Consider the following 21386-nt stretch of genomic DNA (forward strand, 5'->3'; position numbering starts at 1 on the left):
ATGCATTTAAGTGGCCTTCCTGCCTCTCATGATGTCATGGTGCCATGAATCATGCATGACACTGAAAGAATGTTTTTTTCCACCAGGATAGGCAACAAGAACCACTCGTACTGCTCCCATATGAACGAATGGTAACCTTGGGAACATTTGCAGGACAAACCAATTGCTGGTCTTTCTGGGACATTTTGCATTTATACTATATTGCAGTTATTGTACCACTTTAGCACACAGATTTATGTTGCTCTGTAATAACTTTTGGTGACTTTTTTGGAAACATGTCCTGAACTTGGGTGTAACTTGGGGGGAAAAAACCCACAGACATCCGGCATAAGACTACATTGTCAAAGGATGAAACACTAACAATGGGAAGTCATCAGAAACCTGAGCTACTCCCTGTCAAAGTGAGCTGTGTAAGCAAATCCGTTGTCTGTCAGTATAATATTATTTACCTTTGTAGGCCATTGCTTACACCACTTGCTTGCTTGATCACAGTTCTTTTCACTCTGTTCTTACGTTTTCATCCCTTTCTCTTTTTCTTTTCTCTTCAGACTATCGCCCACCTCCTATGATGCCACCAATCCGAGGAGGAGGAGGAGGGGGAGGTCCAGTTGGTGGTGGTGGTTCCTCCTCTTCATCTACCAGCCGCACCACCACTACCCGTTCTCCGCCCTACTACACCACTCCGCGGCCCCTCCTCACCACCTCCCCTGGCCAGCGCTATCGAACCACCACCACAATTCGCCAGCCTGTCCTGGTTCCTGCCGGCGGCTCATCATCGGACACCAACCAGATTCCCGACACCAACCAGAAAGCTATAGGACGATCCCCTCCAGTGCAAGTCCCTCCAGCAGCCCCACAACCTCCTGCCCTGCCTCCCCAAGACTTCTGCAGTCCAAGGGTGACAGCCGACATATCGTGGCCCCGGACACAGCAAGGCCAGACAGCCAAGCTGCCCTGCCCTGTAGGGACACTGGGTAAGGAAGCAGTACAGTGAATGACGGTTAGAGTGTGTGCAAAAGCTTTGTCCAGTGAAGTGTGTCCTATATATTATTATTTTGCGTGTTTGCTCCTTTATCTCCTCTGTTCTTAGTTTATAAGTTCTTCTTTGCAAAACTGCCGGCAAAATGTTAGAGAATAACCACTTTGACCATGTTAGAGGTGTTTAAGTGGAAGTGATGGAAGCATGTTCAAACCCTTTTCTTTAGTAAAAAGCTAAATATCACAATTAAATACAAAAGTAAAAGCAGCCAAACATAGTGTCTCTTTATGATCACAGGCTTAACCTGTAAAAAGTATTTCATGTAATTAAAGTATTTTAATGTTGTTGATCGTCTGTTTACTACACAGGCTGCCGGCTAGTTATTTTATTATATTATTAACAGTGCATCACATTTAATGAGCTGTATGTTTGAATTTGAATTTGAATTTATTGAACGGATAGCCCCTTGAGATGCAGCATTTCATTTTCGAGGGGGTCCTAAAATACATGTGAAACCTTACACTGTAAAGTAATAAGCAATTATTAAATGTAGTCAATGTATTTCTGTGTTTAAAAACTATGAATGTTGACTAAAGTGCATTACAGAGAACTTCGTTAATTTCAATTTATTTAGTTTAATATTAATTAAAATGTCTTTTATTAAAGTACTTTGATCCAAATGTGTTTTTATATGAGCGGCATAAATAAATTGACTTGACTTGACAATTAATTGCTTAAAATGAAAGAGGATAAACTTTTCTACCGCACTGGAAAATGTCCTATCACCCTTTGATTTTGGGACAGGCATTGTGGAATGGAGAGGATTAAGATGTGATGGGTCTGAAGGCGGAACAGGGACTGTTACATAGTAAAATATATACATTACAACATAAACAGTTCCCTCTGAAAATGCTGTGGAGTAGTTGTATAAATTCTCATGACTCACACACACCCTTGCTTAGGAGAGATTCTCCTTTTTTAATCAATTAGCTCCCGTGGCAAAGATGATTCTTCCATCTTTCAGCTACCATCCACACACACACACACACACCCTGCCCCCCAAACTGTTTAGTGAACATGGGCACCTCAAGAGTCTTTGTGTCTCCTGGTGAATGTCAGCGCTGTCTTACCCTGTTTGTTTTGCTTGTCTTGCAGGCGTGGCCACATACGTGTGTATGGCCCATTTGGGCTACTGGGATCCTCAAGGCCCTGACCTCAGCAACTGCACGTCGCCCTGGGTCAACCACATCATGCAGAAAGTAAGTCTGAATGCTGCTGCTGGCCTTCGTATCTCCCAGTGAGCCCTAGTTTAAGGGTGTGCGTTATGGATATAGTCCTGGAGCAGTTTCTCACGCATGAAAACACAGTGACCACAGGGGAAGATTGAGGCCATGTATCCATCTTCATTTGTTAACCCTAACTCATGTTTGAGATCTGAGAGATTTTATATAGCTGTAGGGGAATGGAAATGTACAATAAGGTCATTCACTCACTCTGTGCTCATTATAATATGCTAACAGGCATCAGGATAGGCTAATTTGCTGCTTTTGCACGGAAATTGCATTGCATGAAAATTGAATGTTTGATTTGTCAAGATTTAATTATTTTATTCCCCAGTTATTGTAACTTCCTACAATTTTTGTTTATGGCTTTGTGTCTGTTCTCACATGAGCCACAAAGCTTTAAGAGTTTCTTTATAAGACAAAACATGGAGCAGAATGGTCCCTGTGTAATAGGCATTGCAGCAGAGGTGCTAAATTAGGAGATGTTTCTGTAGTAGTTCAAGTGTTCTTAAATGTTTTTATGACAACATTAAGCTGCTGGAAAAATAACAGTGACTTCCTTTTACCGCTTCAAATAACCTAGTCACTCTTGTCCTCTTTATGCTCCTTCATCCCATCCTTGTTCCTGTCTCACTCATCTCCATTGCTACACATTTACCTCTCTCCCTCCATCTGTCCTTTACCTCTCTGCCCTTCCTCTCCTGTCCTTTCACTTTTCCATCTGTCTTTTGCCGTACTCTTCTCTCTTCTCCCTCGCCCGCTGTCCTCCTCCTCACGCCCTGGCTAACTTTCTCTCCTCTTCCCAACGTTCCCTTCGCTTCTAACCTCAACTGACTTTTTTTTCCTTTTTTTTTTACTTCCATCCATCTCTCTAATTCGTTCACTTTCTTCCCTCTCTCCGCCCTGCCACCCTGTTTGGCTCCCAGCTCCGTTCGGGCGAGACGGCAGCAATCGTGGCGAGGGAGCTGGCAGAGCAAACCAAAGGGCTTCTGCGTCCTGGCGATGTGCCATCCACGGTGCGGGCCATGGCCCAACTGGTTGAACTGCTGGATGTCCAGCTCAGGAACCTCACCCCTGGGGGCAAGGACAGCGCTGCCCGCAGCCTCACCAAGGTAATGCAGGGACACTTAGGTCAATGTATAGTGAGTGACTGAGTGAGATAAATGATTTTCTTGCAGGCATTGGGATGGGGGAAAGAATGCTTAGTTAAATGACAGAAAATTAAGAGAAAGAGAGATGAGGGAGAGAAAAGAGAGCAGATAGAGGGACTCTTTCAAGTTATCAGTAAGATGAATAGCATCGGAGGTTAGTGTTTTTGTCTTAGGCTCATTCTTCAGGGGTTAGAAAAGTCTCTGTGTGCAGAGTTTGATAAAGAACCATACATAACACTGTAGAGTTCCAAATGATAAATAGCTGCTTTTAGGCATTATTTTATCCCCTTCTGTGTGTGTGTTCGTAACAAGTTTTGCTCAACATTATGGTTGACAGATAACTGCTTTTAGTTTTTGGCAGGGTTCCTCAAGTCTTTTCAAATCAGGGCTGAAATTTAATAAAACTCTGTCTCGCCCTGGGAGTTATTCTTATTAAAACATACGGTTCTTGAGACGAAAACAGGCTTGGGACACGTTTTACGTCATAGCTCATTGTTTAATGAATTTCAGTCTTTGAGCTATGGCTATGAAGATTCTGTCGACAAGCAGACTTGAGTTCTTATTTCAGGATTACAATGATGGAGACACGATCCTGGGTATGCAAAGGATCTGTTTTACTACTCCGGTAGACAGGGAATGAAGTTAGTTCTTTTCATGTAGGCATTCAATTAAAGTGAGTTAAATCATTGGGGAATGGCTGACTGGCTGGCTTGGCAGGCTAATTGTCTGACTGACTGGATGCTGGACTGTTTCTTGATGGTCTCTGTCGAGGTCAATAGTGATGGGCGGGGTTTAGCAGCCAGATTGACAGCTGGTGCCACCTCTTATACAGTTAATGCCTTTTCTTTTTCGGCTTTAACTTTCAAGCCACTGGGTTGGGTTTATATTCCCTCTCCCTTTCTGCCTCCTTTTTTTTCATTATCACACCCTTTACATCTCCTGTGCTCCCTGTAAGTAATTCACTTACACATGTAAAGTGAACACATACTGGAGCATGTGTAAGGGAATCAATTAATCTGTATTTTGCTGTTGACTAAATGGCCTGTTAAAGGTTGAATTAGTTAAAAAAAAGTCCCCCATAGAAGAGGAAAAGCATTCCTACGGATTTCAATAATCGCCCAATTACATATACCTAATTGAGTAATATGCCAGCTTATTATGCACATTTTTGTTAGGAAATCGAATATGACCAATCACGCACGAGTGGCAGAGTAATTAATGCCATCAATTCAATTGACAGTAGAAGGAGAGAATGAGTAGGAAAAGGGAATGGAGGAACAGCGGAAATTATGGACAAAACTCTGGAAGAATCAAGGAAATGAACAGTAGAAAAAAAAAGCAAGAAAGAAAAGGAATACAAATATGTGTGAGTGAGGATAATAACAATATATTTTAAGTCTCAAGCAATGTTAATGAAAAGGGTGTGACTGCCTTTGTGTACCTAAGTGTGTGTGCATGATTGAGAGGTGTTACATCGCTAACAGATGAATTGTTTGAATTTGCAGCTTCAGAAGAGAGAAAGGTCCTGCAGGTTTTTCACACAGGTATTTCCGCTTCCCGGTAACGTCGATTACTTTGCCACACCATAGTCCCATGTGCTTTTTTCTTTTTTTCATGCTCAGCATGTAATCTGCAAAGCAAGCTTTTATGTGTATGTATATGTGTGTGTGTGTGTGTGTGTGTGTGTGTGTGTGTGTGTGTGTGTGTGTGTGTGTGTGTGTGTGTGATCACACATTACAACACTCTACGTGGAATTCTAATTATATGCTGCAGCAGTTGTCTTATGATTTCCATCCCAACCCTTTGAGGAGGACGTTCATTTAACATGTCTATTACAGCGTGCATCAAAATCACATGTAACAATCCCCTAGTGACTGCTAACAAAGTTTTTGTCTCCTCAAAGGGTTGGCTGAAATTCTTTTGTTTTCCTTTTTTTATTTATTTTTGCATTCAGAATCAATGGTACTGATAAGAGGCCATAATCAATATCAATAATAGCTCATCTATTTTGCAGTTCTGTCTGCAGAATTGTAAATAGGCCTGCTAGGAACCAAGTGACTCACTATTCATCTCCATTCAATGAAATGTCCTCTCTGCTGCCGTATCAGAGAGAAAGAACTGAGCATGATGGATATTCTGTTGGGTATTGCTTGGTCATGGCCTTAGTGCCTTTAAAATAAAAATAATACCAGCTTGTGTTTGTGGCTCAGTATTAAATTATTTTTTGTCCTTGTTGGTCTGCTTGTATTGATGTTTGTTCCTGTTGATGCCATGGGGCTCGCCCCGTGAATGGAAAACTAACATCATTTAGGCATGTTTCTGGTCAGTTAAAATCACAATTCAGAACATCAAAGGACCCCACCTTCCTCATCCATGTGCTCTAGATAGACTGCAGAGTCTTTCTTTTTCTCTCTCTGCATCCTCTCTGACACACACACACACACACACACACACACACACACACACACACACACACACACACCCTTGATGGGCTAGCTCTTTTTCTCCTGATGTAGGCTTTTTTTCCACTCCCCCTGAAAAGTCTTAACGTCAGCACCAGTCAGCAATGTCACATCATAGAACATGGCTTACGACTATATGCAAGCTGACACACACACGCACACATGCACGCCGTAAATATATAAATATATTTTCAACAATGATCTCATGCCATCACATCAAAACAGTCAGACATTTTGATATGTCTCCTTAATCCAATAAATGCGGCAAATATGCTTTAAAGAGTGGCTGCTTTCAGACAGCTAGTTTCAGGTTCAAATCAAAACGTTCCACCACACACCTTGGTTACTGCAGGGGGCTGGTAGTGATCGATTACATAATTAGCCTTAGTAATGTGAAACCAAATTATACCAACAGTCCCTTACTCCGCCAGATAGAAATGTGCGCGATTAGGGATGTGGTGTGGTGCTGCCCTCTCCTCGTTAATTATCTACAGCACTAATTGCCAAGTGAGGAGAGTGGGCAGGAGGTTTGGGTTCTTAATAGAGACAAAAAATAATTGAATTCTCTCTCTCTCTCTCTCTCTCTCTCTCTCTCTCTCTCTCTCTCTCTCTCTCTCTCTCCCTCTCATACTTCATCTCTCCTCCTCTCTCACTTCGTTTGGGGAACTGGGGACTCGTTTCATGTATACTAAATTGGCAATTTATTCATGATGAAGTTGGTGGTGTGGAGAGGCTTTGATGCTGTAGGGTGGATTGATGGAGAGAGGTAGAGTCTGCAAGGTAGACTGAGAAAGAGAGAGGGAGGGAGGGGTGGGAGGAGGTGGGAGGGGTGGATATTAAACAGAAAGAGATTCACAGAAACAGAAATGGAATGTGAGAGAAAGAGAAAAACAATAAAAGGGGCAGTGAGGAGACAGTGATGCTCAATGACAATGTCTAATTTGCCCTCTATTTATGGATGGCGGGTCAGAACGCGGCATGCTGTGAATTTAAAGCCTGATTTAGCTGCAAACTCATCCTGTCAGGGAAGACAAACTCCAACAACAACTGACAGATAAGCCAGCTTCTCTGATGAAAACATTTTCAAAACATGCACTTTCTCACAGCTCAGCCAAGCGAGTAAAAGAAAAAAAATTCCATTCTTTCCTCTTCTCTCCATTTTCCATACTTCAAACATCCCAACTTTCATTATGTGTCACCATTATGTAGTATGCAGTATGTCCTACCGTGCGCGACTGTACACATACTGTACAGCCATGCACATGTGGTTGTGCCCGTGTTCCTCTTGTGTAGCTCGAAGAAGTATAACAGCCCAGCTCTAGTCTGTCTTGCCGCTGCTGTTTACGCTGGATTACCCCAACGCTTCAAAGCATTTCACTTCTGCCCCATTTACTGGTGCGTGCGTGTGTGTATGTGCATGCACGCCGTGCGCACATGCACACACATGTACGTGCCTACACATGTGCGTGCCTACCCTGTAATACATAGTCACACACACACACAAAAACGACACCCTTATCTGTCTCTGCAGAGTCTCTCCCCTCTTTGAAGACCCCTAAAAAAAACCTGTCTCCATTTTAGCCCTCAAGTCCTCATACTTGTGCGGATAGAAATGTCACCAATAGCACCAGAGCTTACAGGCACACCCACCCAGTCCCACACACACACAAACACACGCACGCACACAAAAACATGTATATTCCATCTTTGAGTTTCTGATGTGGAGATGTCTGGACCTCAAGGAAATCATACCCCTTCTTCTCCTTACCTATCTCTCTCCCTCTACAGATGCAATCTCAGCGCAGGCGAATTAAATTTCAATGAAAAAATTATATGAAATTGAAAATGCAAGATAATCAAAAGTTCAATAAAAAGCAATGAAAAGTTTAATGAGAGTAGAAAAGGGGGGTTATCTGAAACACATCAAAGTAAGCGCTTGGGAGCAGCACCACCAGCGAATGGAAAGCACTGCCATTGCTGTCATATCTGCCGTGCCTACAGAGCATCCTCTCCTCTTTGTCTCTCTCTCTCTCTCTGTTGCCTGGACTGCTACTGTACAGCAAGTGGAGCAGAATGATGCTCTGCAATGTTTCTCCCAGCCCCTTGTGCACACCCTACAACACACACAGACATTTTAATGACAACACTCATACGAGCACACTCGCATCACATACAGTACTTAACTTGAGTATTTATTACTTTTTACTTTTACCCCCTACTTTTTTACACCAATATCTGTATTTTCCACTCTTAACATTTTCAAATTGGGCTTGTTTCTTTAGTTGTAGGGAATTATTGATTTATTTATATTCTTGCATTATTGCATGCCTTCCTAACACCAAGACAAGTGCATGAGTAAATAGTGTGTGTACTTCTCCCACCTCGGACTAGGACCGCAGGGAATATGAAAGTTTTATATCCACAATTACAATTACAAACAGTTAACAGGAAATTCTGGTTTCATACAACGTTTTTAGTTTTGGCCATCATGCCTATCTGTAATAACTGTACTCACCACGTTAATTGCAGAGATCTGGGAACGTGGCAACATTGCTAATGTCCAACAGGGGAAAAAAAACACAGGCAGTCTGATTATCATGAAGGTTTTAAACAAATCCCCAGATTAGACAAAGCTGTTTGGAGGAAATAACAAAGTCAACTGTAAAATATTATTGTCTGATGGTACCAGACACTTTCCACTGATTTCCTGGTTCACTTTGTCTTAGCGTACTTACAGTTTTTCTGTTCAGTGTGGGATTATTACCATAGTTTAAGGTATGCTTCCAAATACAGCAGATAATCTGAGTTCATTGTTGCTTGTTTTAGGGCTTTCAGGGTTTACCTATTAATCTGTCAATTAGTTTTACAATTCATTCGATTTATTTAATAGTGGAAAATAGCCATCACAGTTTTTAAAGGGCACAAAGAGATGTCTTTAAATTGTTTGTTTTATTTGACCAGTATTCAAAAACCCAAATATATGTGATTTACAATGATACAAAACAGCAGCTAGAACCAGCAAACACCTGGTATTTTTCCTTGATATGTGACTTAAATGACTATTAAACTGTGACAGTGACGGCTGCTACAACTAATGATTCTTTTCATTGTCAAATTATATTCCATCATTCAACTACTCAGAAAGTACTTACATTTGAGAAGCTGGAACCAGAGTATATTTGGTGTTTTTGCTTGAAAAATCACTTAAAGGATTGATTGATTATCAAAATAGTTGGTGATTAATTTTTTTGTTAATCAACTAGGGGATTGTCTGTCACCAGATTGCATTACTTTGGTGTCTGTACTTTTATCACAATTGAAATGATGGAAAAAACGACTAAAACAAAACCCAAATTATAATAAACCAGAATTTTCCTTGAAACATTTTATTTGTCACAGTCAATGAAACAACAGAGATAGAGGCAGATTTTCTCAGAGTATGGTTATACGTGTGTGTGCTTCATATCCACTCCTGCTTATTCTGGTTGTTTGCTGAAGCAGTGGATTAATTAGTTTTTGTTTACATGTAGCCCTCCCAAACTCATCCGATATGCATCCCAGCTAATTAGCTGCTAGCGCTAAAAGAGAACATAATATTATCATCTTAACTTGTTGGCTAAGCACCCATTTCATGTGTGTGGTATACTGTATCTACATGTGGATACCACCCTCCCCCCAAAACAGGTAGGATTAGTTCTAATTCCAGAGGCCAATTGCACGTTTTGTAGCACATGCCATCAATACTCATATGAGCCATCATCTACATTGTTTCTCTGTCTAGGACGCTTTCCCTACCCACTGCACACACACACACACACACACACACACACACACACACACACACACACACACACACACACACACACACACACATACACACAAACACTAGGCTATTTACTTCTTGACAATCGCCATTGCTGTCTTCCCTCCTCTCTTCTGGTCTCTCATTTCTCCATAACCCTGAGTGAAAGGGCCAGGGAGGGAGTCAAATGGTTGATGTGTGAATGCCAATACACTGATGTCTCTCGCTTTTCCTGCCCTGCCCTCGCAATTCCCCACTGGAGACCCCCTCTCCTTGTATAATGGCACCTGCGTTCCTTTTTCCACTAGCCCATCCACCTTCCTCAAGAGAGAGACGCATTGAAAAAGTGAGAGATATGAGAGGGATGGGAGTGTGTTTGTGGAAAGGGTGGTTTACAGTGGGAGCGAGAGAAAGAGAAAATAAAGAGACAGACGGGAGTGTGAGATGTGTGTGTTTGATAGCACCTGTATTCGCTTTTCTGCCTCCCTTGTTCCCAGCGGACGCCTGTCACCATGGACTCACTGGACTGTTTTATCGCTCTCCCATGGCCCTCCCCTTCTTTTCCCCCTCTCTCCACCGGCTCTCTTTTCTCTCTGTTTCCTTATCTCTCCCAGGGTCTTTTAAAGATGTGTGTGTCTGCGTATGTGTGGGTGTTCATGTCTGAAAATGAGGAGGTGAATTCTTAAGAGCATAAAGGAATGTGAGTTGGAGACAAAATAAGTATTGTTTCACAGAGAACATTTCATCTATACGAGCCAACTTTTAGTCCGTTTGGTAATATTTTTGGATTCAAAACTATTCTGCACTGCTGGATATGACCCAGCAGACATTATCTGATAAAACTCTAATTTCTTCTGAATCCCTCAAGCACAAGTTTTCCAACTCAAAGATAAGAGTGTTGCTTTAAAAATGAACCAGGTTTGGGGGTGTAGACACATGGTGATTGCAATCAGCTAATTAGCTTAGCTTGATTTTTTGGAACATCTGTGATGGATTTTCTATCACAACATCCTTTTATAAAGAGAATTAAAAAAACAAAAGTCGTAATGAATGTTAAAAAGTGTGGACTACCACTTTGAAAATGTACTTTTTATTTAGCAGCTTCTGTGATTTTGCCTCTGTTATGTCTGCATGGGAATGCTACATTTTCATCAGGAACATTTTTTGTTGCCATGATTTATCAACATGATAAATGAAAAGCCATTGCATTCTCTGTCGCATCCCGCTGACTGCTTTCTTCAGTGGTTATGATGTAGCAATGTTATTTGTACTATGAATGGATTTGCATTAATTTTCACATTAGCACCATTGACTGAAAGTGATAAAAGTGTTAGTATTGCCTTCCTCCATGTGACCTCTGTGTTTCTACTGCTGCCCCAGGCTATGGTGGAGACTGTGAATAATCTGCTGCAGCCACGAGCCCAGGCAGCGTGGAGAGAGCTGCCCACCAGCGAGCAACTGCACTCGGCCACTCTGCTTCTCGACACTGTGGAGACTGGGGCTTTTATGTTAGCTGACAACCTCCTCAAGACTGACACTGTGCAGGAGAGTAATGACAACATCCGTGAGTACATTTTATTTGGTTCCTTCCCGACCTCCAAAGTCAGTTGGACCCTGTAACTGTCAAGGAGCCTGTTGAGATGCCCTCAAGCAAGGCACTTAACCTCCATTTGCTCTGGTGAAGCTGCACAGTGGCCAAGTGTTGAAGGCTGTAGCTGCACTGGGGCTTTCTAATTGCAGGAGTGCGAAGTGGCTCGGCTGGAACAAAAATTTTTTTTACGTTTTGTTGACTTCACCTGAATACAGTGTAAAACAGGGAAGACTTTGTAGAACGTGCCCTTATTTTGGCAGAAATGTGGTTCTTAGATTTCACAGCTTTTACAGATCTTATAAGGACGTAAACCAGCTCAGGCTTCTAAAGATCTAAGAATATGATGTAATATCCTAGTAACGGCAACGCTGACAGCAGGCATTACTGCACCCGCCGCCTCAGATCTATGCTTTATAATACAAACGAGAAACAAAGTATGCTATCTAACTTCAAAGTTTGTCAAAAAATAACATCATTTTCATGTGTGCAATTACACAAACGCACTCACACGTGTTCCGTATGTGAATTGACATGAGTAGACGTGATTAGAAGTAGGGCAGAATAATGCTATTGAGATTAGTTTGAAGTTTGTGCGCATGAATCTGAGCTGCAAGGGGAACTTAACAGCACCAGCACTATACATATGACTAGCTAAACAACTACCTGATTGCATGATAAATAAGTTACAGTGATGAAATAATAAAATCAAAAAGAAATAACATGGAATATTTTAATACTGAAGCAGAGTTGACAGTAAACTTGTTGGACAGATAGCCAATGATACCTTGGTGAAAACATCTTGCATATTAAATAGATATAGAGTATTAAACATCACTATAATACTCTACAGCATTACGTTATGTTAGTCATATTGCGTGTTTGTAAGGTGGTTCTAAAAGAAAAAAAAACACAGAGGGGTTGTGGAAGAATGCATTTATTGATGTTGGTCTTTAGTTTCATATGGCTGACATTAGGTTTTACATAAGATTTTTCTAAGAGGACTTTAAGTAATACAATTAAAGAATCCTAAGTGTAAAATAATATAATAATATTTTTTGTGTGTGCTACTTGATGAAGCACTTTGTTAAATGAATAATTTGTGTGCATGAATAAATACAACAGAAATCTGTTATCTCATAATAAACATTAAAGGCAATGCCGAAGATAACCACATTATGTTTTTGCACTGCAGCATGTGAGAGTACAAAAGGACCAGTGAAACAATTTTATTGAAAAAAAATGTAATCAAAATTACATGATAAATAGTTGTAAGGGCAAATGGAATGAGTACAATAACATAACCTACAGCTGCTGTTACAACACGTAAAGCTACTAAACTAAAATGAAACTATGTGCTAAAATATTATCAAAAGGTTTACCTGTCTGTTTCCATAAACATCCACATAGAATACTTCATAACTCAGATAAGTACAGCTGTATTTGTATTTGCCAGAGATGATCAACTATTTATGCAAAAATCCCATATTTTGGCAACATGTACAATAGACTAGATGTATGCAATCTTGTATAGCTGTCAAAAAGTGGTCATGATGAAGAGGTACAGGTTGGTGTGTGGGAGCCGTTGAGGGGTCAAACCCACAGAGACTCATCCTCATCTAACAAAATGCCGGGAAAAAAACTGCCCTTGAGGCCTGTAAGGCAAGGATGAATTGTTTTCCAGAGACAATAATTTTTATTTATTTATTTTTTCCGTATTTTCTTCCCTCCACTTGTAGGCGGAACTGACAAAGCAGAACAAAGCTAGTTATCATGGTGTTGTGCACATCACTCTCCTCTCTTTCTTTCTCCTCCTTCCATCATCTCTTCTCATCTTCCCTCAGTGATCCCCTCATCATTGGGCCACGGAATAAGGCAGAAATACTGGAGAGTGAAAACCCTCTTTGCTTTTCATGCCTTTTGATGAGGATATATTTGTGAGCCATCGTTTCATCTCCTCCCCAGACCAGCGAATTGCACTCACTTATGTTTCCCTTGATTATCCTCCTGTTTACTCCACTTTTGATTTGGTATTTCAAAATTTCCTAAACATCATCTCCCCATTAGTAGAATTCACTGGGCTTGGATGTTACTCAGTCAGAGAGGAAAATTCGTGGAGGAGGAGCAGAGGAGAAGAGAGAAAACAGAAGCTGATGAGTAAAGAGGAAGACTGGATGAGTGCATGCTTGAGGGTGATGGTAGTGGTGGAATGTCAAATGGTGCTCTGAGCTTGTTTTTTTTGATCACTTTCACATCAGTAAGCAATGAAATCACAGCTATTTAAGTCATACGACTGCGGTGATAACATTACCTCGTTTTCTGTTATCGCAGACCGACAGTGGAGACAGATTCCACAGTCTGTCCACGCAACGTGACTTTGTCTTGCTCTCGCTTGACTTTAAGTACAACCGGTAATTCCCAACAAGTGACATCCTACACAATTTCACGTTACATCATTTCCTACTTGTATCTCCTCCGATTTTCTTCCTCCTGAATGCATAAAATGGTTACATAAACAGTTACTCTAGATGTAGGCTACCACATCTCTGAAGAAGTTAAAACAGGAAATCATTTTTTTTTTGTGGAAAATTTTGTCTCCTCAATCCTTTTTTGTGCCGTTAATCTTCCCTCCCAGCTAATCCAGTGGGCAGATCCACCGTGATTATCTCTTCCCTTTATTCATAACCGGCCCCAATACCGCCTCTCATCTCTCGTTCTCCTCTTCCATCTTCACTCTTTCTCTCTCTCCGTCTCCTCCCTCTCTACTGTCCTACACTTTTTAACCCCCCCCCTTTTTTTCCCCCTCCAAGTCTTTCAGAGTAGAGTGAGCGAAGGGAATAAATTATTTGAATGGCGCATTTTAAAAAAGCCACTGCAGCTACTGTAGGTGATGTTATTGTGTTAGAAAGTGTTTGTGTGTGTCTGTGTGTCTGTGTGTGTGTGTGTGTGTGTGTGTGTGTGTGTGTGTGTGTGTGTGCGACTATGCGGCGCAGATGAATAAATAGTGTTATTATTAGAACCAAAACAGTGATTTGAAGGGATAACACAGCGGTAACAGCGTGCGTGTGTGATAACGATAATGAACAAGTGTGTTTCTTAGGAGGAGGATTGTCATGACAAGGATGCTTTAATTAGATTAGACTCAGCATGTTTTGATACCCCACCGCTTTGTGTGTGTGTGTGTGTGCGTGGGTGTGGATGTGTGTGTACATGTATGTGTGCATGTGTGTGGGTGCGTTTGTGTACATAGCTTGAATGTTTAGTTTTGGCAAGTAAGGAACACTTAACCAGTGTTTCTCTTTCCTTCTGCCAGTATTTGCATATCAGTGTCTGTGTTTATGTCTGCCTGCCTCACTCTGCTTCCATTTCCTCTCTCCCAGACCTTAGTATCTCTTGCCTTTGTGCCCTATCTTTTGTACTCTAGGAGAGAACATAGTCTTCTCTCCACCTATCGCAACGCTAGTCCTCTCCTCTCGGCCTATCTGCTCGTTTCCCATCTCTCATCCATTCTGCTCCTTTAACTACCCACTTTATTTTTTCTTTTACCTCTTTCCAACACTTCTCCCTGACCTCCTCAACTTCCGTTCCTTTCACCCTTCTCTCCCACTTCACCGACTCCTCCACTCTCATTTCCATTCGAGCATGTCCTTGTGTCGTTTATGTGATCAGGGAGCTGTTTTTTTTACCATGAAAGCAGTGTCTAAATCACCAAATCACTCAGAAGCACAAGATAGCGATGCACCAAAGGTATAATTAGTCCTTAATTAGAAACTTTATCTAATACATTACACGGCCGTAGTCGGGAATGTGCTAACGAACCTGGATGGTGAAATTAGATTCCCACAATACAAGAGAGAGGCTGGATTATCTACCTCAATGTGTTGGACCAGTTGCCTGGAGACATTGTTGCCTTTTTTAGAATAAAAATCCACATTATTTCTCATTCATGCGTGTCAGTTTTTTTTTTTTTGTTTAGAAGAAACTAGAAACTGCTTCAGGATTCATGCCAGTGTTCTGCTGTGAAGCACTTAGTGAGAAAACATGGTTATTACAAGAGGTTGCAAAACAAACCTGCTATGCTATGACTTGACATTAGGGTGTGTGTGTGTGTGTGTGTGTGTGTGTGTGTATGTGTTTGTGTGCGTGTATGTTCCAGAGCTGGAAGTGGCGAGGCTGAGCACGGATGGGAACCTAGCAGACCTGACATTCCCTCAGTCAGAACTACATGGAAACTCCATCCAGCTGTCAGCCAGCACTCTCAAACAGCACGGCCGAAACGGTAGAAGAGAAATCTCATATTCTCTCTTCCTCTCACTCTCACTATGAGGTCCATGACCCCTATTCCTCTCTATCTCTCTCTCTCTCCCTCACTTTCTTGCTGTCTAACCAACTTGCAGTGTTTTGTTTTTTTTCCCTCCTGCTCTTTCTCACACCCACAGTCTATTTTTGTCATTGTGGTTTAAGCCAACAATTATCAAGTGCGCCTTCTCAATGTTCCTGTGTGTCTTCTTACAGGTGAGATCAGGATGGCCTTTGTCCTGTACAGGAACTTGGGTTTATACCTGTCCACAGAGAATGCAAGCGTGAGACTGAGCAGCGAGGCGGTTTACCCTAATTACTCTGTTATCGTCAACTCCCCGGTCATCACAGCATCCATTAACAAGGAGAGCAATAAGGTTTACCTGTCTGAGCCTGTGGTCTTCACTGTCAAACACCTGCAGGTAAGAAAGGTGCAAGGTGATGACTTCTTTTCTGTAAATAAAAGAATAACTTGCTTTTATATATATTTTATATATTTCTTACAAAAGGTTAAATCAAAGCTTGAAATACTTAATTCATCTGTGCCATAAAGCTCCATTGTCATCCAAAAACCTTTCAAAAAACACATAAATGAGCACATACTATTGCACTGCACTCTAATAAAGGAACATGGGCATTGTAGTTTATTTTGACTCAACTGTATACATACCACTCTGGTGCTATAACAGTTACTCCAGCACCCAATGTGTGTCCACAGCTGAAAATAGTTCACAGCAAAGGCACTATTTACTCCACTTTGATGTGACATTTGCTCAAATCTGCAGTGCCCAGCTGTTTTAGGAATTCATCCTTTCTTTTTGTTTTGTTTTTTTGAGTCACAAATATAGACTAGTCCAAACATGGACTAATGTAATGTTGGTTTTGGTCTTTTCATGGGGTTTGTTGACAAAAATAAATATAGAATCACGGATGCCTATTCTTTAATAGCAATTGTAATTGGTAATAACCAGAGCTGTAGACTCTAGATTAGAGAATGACTCACAAATAATGTCTCATGGTTTGACCTGGTAAAAATAAGACAGGGACAGGCATACAGCTTGAATATCTAATTATTAAGCCTAAGAATTGAAAGTTCTTGGTCATAGTTCTGTAAAAAAAAAAAGTTAATTAAAACAGCTTTCAGTCATTTCTGGTCATTGTTCAGAGATCTGAAAGTCTTGCAACTGGCTTGCAATTTGCTTATCAAGGCTTAATTGCTTTGACAAAACGTGACTCAATTGACATTGACTTGCGCCAGATGACTTTAGAACAGCTCTGGTATTAACAATAATACAACAATAAAATAACTACAAACTGAATATAATTCCACATTGCATCACACTGTATGAATTCCGGTCCTCAATGCAACACATATTGTGTTGCTCATTCAGTGAGCAAATGTCGATCCAGTTGGTGATCCAGCTTGTTGGCAGCAAAAAGATCCTCACTGTCTCACTTGCTCATTTTGAGAGTAACTTTAAAAACCAAACACTCACACAGCTCCATCAGTTTACACAACACAAGCAGCTCCTACACTCCAGAATCTCACACAAGCATGGACACAGCACTGTCACCTCCTGCCACCGCTCCATGTTTATTTGTTGCTGCACTCTCGCATTCTGTCCCTTCTGTTTGTTGTTTTGTTGTGTGTACTTGACTCCCTCTCTGTGTTTCTTCCTCTCCATCCTTTTCTCCACCAATTCCTCCCACCATTTTTCTCACTTTTTTTTTGGCTCTCCCACCACTCCATGTTTCTGCCTCCCACCTCCCCATGACTAAGTATCTGTTCTGTCTTCCGGCTCCCCCACCCCTCCTTCTTTTTGTCCCTCACTCTCTCTCAATTTCTTCCTCTTGGTCTCGGTTTCTCTCTCTCACTCCCTCTCTCTCTCTCCTCCTTCCTCCTCCTCCCTTGCCCCCAGCATTCGGAAGAGAACTTCAATCCCAACTGTTCATTCTGGAGCTACTCCAAGCGCACCATGACGGGATTCTGGTCTACCCAGGACTGTCGTCTGCTGGCCACCAATCGCACACACACCAGCTGCTCCTGTACACACCTCACCAGCTTTGCAGTGCTCATGGCCCACGTGGAGGTCAAGGTAGGCGTTTATTCTCCCGAGCCTGCCAAGAGTGGGGTGGGCAAGATCAAAAGGGTCAGTTGTTCATCATTTGATTAGCTGGGGCTGGTAAGGCTGGTCAACACATTCTTAAAAAAAAGTGGGAAGGAAGGGAGAGAAGGAGACCACAACATCTGGAAATTAGATTTAAACTCTCCGGAGTCTCCAGTACTGAGAAATCATACTTGGCAGGAGACATTTTGATTCGTCAAGCTGGATGATGACATTGGGTTGACAAAAAAATGGGCACTTCAAATATTCAGTCTATGGAGATCTGGATGACCAAAACAGACTCTTTAATTTACCGTAGGAACTTACATCAGAGATTTGACTGATCAAAAAGTGTAAGTGCCTCATTTATTTTGATATCCATGGGCCACTGTGGGAGTTGGATAAAAACCTTAATTGTCCCGCTGTGTGTGGGATAAGTACTTTTTGTCTCCCTCCTTTGTTACGTTAAGACCAAGTACCTTCTCACAAATCGGCTCTTGTTACTCTAGATATTGTGTGACACCCAGTCTCTCCCTCTGGGCCAGAGGATGTGTGTTACTTCTAAAGGGGTCATGGTCAGAGCTAGCTTGGCAGCCCTTTGTGAACACAGTGTGAGGGTTTGAGCAGTAGATCCATCACAGCAGTGCTATGTTGAACATTGCTCTGCCTGCCAGGTTGCAGGACACTGATGGATAGAGCCAGCACACCTGTGCAACGCAGCGTAACGCTGTGGCCCTGAACGCTCAACGACACACAGCCAGACTCACATCAGTCAGGGAAGGGGGGGGGTGTCCTACTGTATGTTTCATGTTACAACAACATAACTCATGTATGTTTTTTAGCAAACAGAGGCTAAACATAGTAGCTGAAAATGCCTATTAAATAATCCATTCAAGCTTGTCTCTCTATTTCCACAGAAAGCAGACAGCATGCACGACCTGCTCCTGGACGTCATCACATGGGTGGGGATCCTGTTGTCGCTGGTTTGCCTACTTATCTGCATCTTCACATTTTGCTTCTTCCGCGGGCTGCAGAGTGACCGCAATACCATCCACAAGAACCTCTGCATCAGCCTCTTCATCGCTGAGTCACTGTTCCTGGTTGGGATCAACAGGGCCGATCAGCCGGTAAGACGGGTGGGATTTTCTTCGTAAGTGTATGTGAGTGTGTGTGTGTGTGTGTGTGTGTGTGTGTGTGTGTGTGTGTGTGTGTGTGTGTGTGTGCAATATACACTATGTGAGCTAAATAATGCTAATAAAAACAAATATTTTGCACACAGGCTACATTTCAAAATGAGCCTTTTTATTCATGATGCGTTGGCACAAGCTTGGCATAACTGTCCACTGACCAATACCAGTAATCATACTGCATTGCTGGCAGAGTAAATTGTGAAATGTTTACTAACTTGCTGTCAGTGGTTGACCACATTGCCGCTACATGAATAAGAAACAGCAGATTTGGTACATGCAGTGTTCCCAGAATAAATCGAAAACAGAAGTTTCTCTGAGTGGCTTTTAAACAAACCATATCTGTGTATGCAAACCAGCCTGGATTATTCAACTTTCTTCTCAGAAATCATGAAAAGAAAAAAACAGCACACAGAGTTTACTGGCATTGTTTGTACGGCAAATGCTCAGCTTTCCATGATATCATTACTATACTGAGCGCTACAACTGTCCGCAGATTAATTGCATTACATTTTGCAGATAATTCAGAAAGGACTGGCAACCAAGCAGAAAAGAAGACAAAAGCATTGCTATAACATTAGTCCACTAGCATAGTTAGGTTTGTTATAATTCTTGAAAACTAATTTGCCTGTTCTTTGGTGTCTTCCCAGTTCTAAGAGAAATTATTTACAATTCACAAAGTGCATGTTGCACAGACTAGCTTATTGGCTACATAATGCATTAAAGCTTGTGTATTAGCTTTGTTTTAGCTCAGCTGATGTTTATGCTATTCTTCAGTTGCTTTTCTTAGTCATTTCCTCCCTCAGGCTACAGCAGCTGCAGTATTTCTCTTTCCTCGCCAGGGAATCCTGTTGGTTGTGAGAAAGATGTTTAAAAAACAATGAAACTTTTACAAACAAATCCCATATCAGGCAGGATAGTGAATATGGGTTCAACCTGCATTTGACCATTCGTATTAAAGTGTTGGCAGGTAGTTTCACGCAAGACCCAAGTGTGGGCATATCTTAGCCGTAAAATAACCTTGTATAAATCCAGGCCTCTGTGGTTAACAGAATTGTGGACTTTTTTATTTTAAAGTGATGTTGCAGTACTTACTCTGGCTATTGATAATGAAAGTGCTGGCACAGTCGTGACACTTATTTTGTTTATTTGGTGTTCTTATAAAAAAGTTTACACTTTGCATTTATCAATCTTTTTCAAGTATCTCTGAGACTGAGAGGAGCAGATTTTATGTTTGTGTTGTAGAAGCTGCCAATATATAATGTAATAAGAATAAGTTTGCATGACTTCAGTTGTTACTATAGAAACAGTTGTTCATATTAAATATGATAATTACTTTGTACAATGCCATGATGTAAGTGATTCATGAGCAGGGTTAGGCCAGGCCAAATGCATATTGACTTTCAGACAACCTTGGGGATTATTCTGGATCACTTCGTCAGTCGGAATTGGCTTTATGTCACTGTGACTTCAGATTCAGCTATACGTTTAAGAAAGAACTTTTCATGAATGCAGCAAGCTCCACATCTCTACTGTCATAGCAGTTATTAGTGATGGTCAAACCTGTCAAGGCCCCTCTGCTAAGATCAGTGATAACATCTTTATAGTAGCAGGTTGTCTGGCTCAAGTGGAATCTGGGTGGTTAACATGTTGTTCAATGTGATCCTAACAGTGTTGCTACTCTCTGCAGCCATTGAGGCCTGTGCAAATAGGACTAAAGTAACTTCACTAGTTATAACCTAATTGGTCATCTTCTTATTTTCCCTCCCACAATCCAAACACTGCCATATTGGTGCTTTCTGTTGCAGTTAATGATGCTTGACCTCTGCTGCTCATGTGGAACTGTGCTCATCTTTTGCAACTCACAACTGTAAAGGAGGAAGAACCGTAACAAAATCAACAGCTAAATGGAAAAAGAGCTGTTATGAACAAACAAACACACTTGTTAGCTTATTGCTTGGGGCGTTGGCTTGTTAGTAGGGATGAGTGAGTACACCATTACCTGTATCTGTATCTGTAATCTGAATGGGTGGGGCTTAAACTGGACATGGGCATGACTAACTGGAAGTTGTCGATTTAGGTTTGATATTGACATGGGTTGATCAGAAGTTTAGATTTATTGAAACTATACTATTTACATAAAAGCCCTATAATTGAGCTTCAGAGCGTTTTTCTCATGAGTACCCGCTCAGTCGTACTGGTTAGCTGGCTAACATTATCTTCGTGCATGTACTTGTGCGTAGGCATTGGTGGTTGGTTGAGCATAAAAATTGACACAAGCTAATAGATTAGAAGTGCTGTTCTTCCACTGTTTTATAGAAGAACAACACATGTGGAATACACCATTTTCAGTGTAACAAATGCATCCATAACAAATAGTCCTGGTATAAATAGTGAAGGTTTTTAAAATCATCGAGCTACAACCAATGTCAAGCTCCATCCCTAATGTTTTACAATGCAGTTTTGGCTCAACCATCAGGGTCCACATGGTCTGCATTCCAATCACAACCCATTTTGTATAATCCATATG

General features: G+C 41.4%; 1 protein-coding gene across 13 annotated transcripts in view; it reads left to right on the forward strand.

The window, feature by feature from the left end:
• The window catches only part of adgrl3.1 (adhesion G protein-coupled receptor L3.1), a 111632-nt gene that overhangs the window by 70290 nt on the left and 19956 nt on the right, over nucleotides 1-21386 (forward strand). For 10 of the 13 annotated variants that reach the window (XM_051385273.1, XM_051385272.1, XM_051385279.1 and 7 more), the window contains 9 exons: nucleotides 549-974; nucleotides 2135-2238; nucleotides 3189-3374; nucleotides 4919-4957; nucleotides 11058-11241; nucleotides 15422-15544; nucleotides 15781-15986; nucleotides 17484-17660; nucleotides 18587-18796. In XM_051385273.1, coding sequence (XP_051241233.1) covers nucleotides 549-974; nucleotides 2135-2238; nucleotides 3189-3374; nucleotides 4919-4957; nucleotides 11058-11241; nucleotides 15422-15544; nucleotides 15781-15986; nucleotides 17484-17660; nucleotides 18587-18796 — 1655 coding nt within the window. The remainder of the gene's footprint in view (nucleotides 1-548; nucleotides 975-2134; nucleotides 2239-3188; nucleotides 3375-4918; nucleotides 4958-11057; nucleotides 11242-15421; nucleotides 15545-15780; nucleotides 15987-17483; nucleotides 17661-18586; nucleotides 18797-21386) is intronic. The other 3 variants (XM_051385277.1, XM_051385283.1, XM_051385285.1) reach the window with 1 other exon arrangement.

This window comes from Dicentrarchus labrax, unplaced genomic scaffold (genome assembly GCF_905237075.1).
Source record: "Dicentrarchus labrax unplaced genomic scaffold, dlabrax2021, whole genome shotgun sequence".
Taxonomy (NCBI): domain Eukaryota; kingdom Metazoa; phylum Chordata; class Actinopteri; family Moronidae; genus Dicentrarchus; species Dicentrarchus labrax.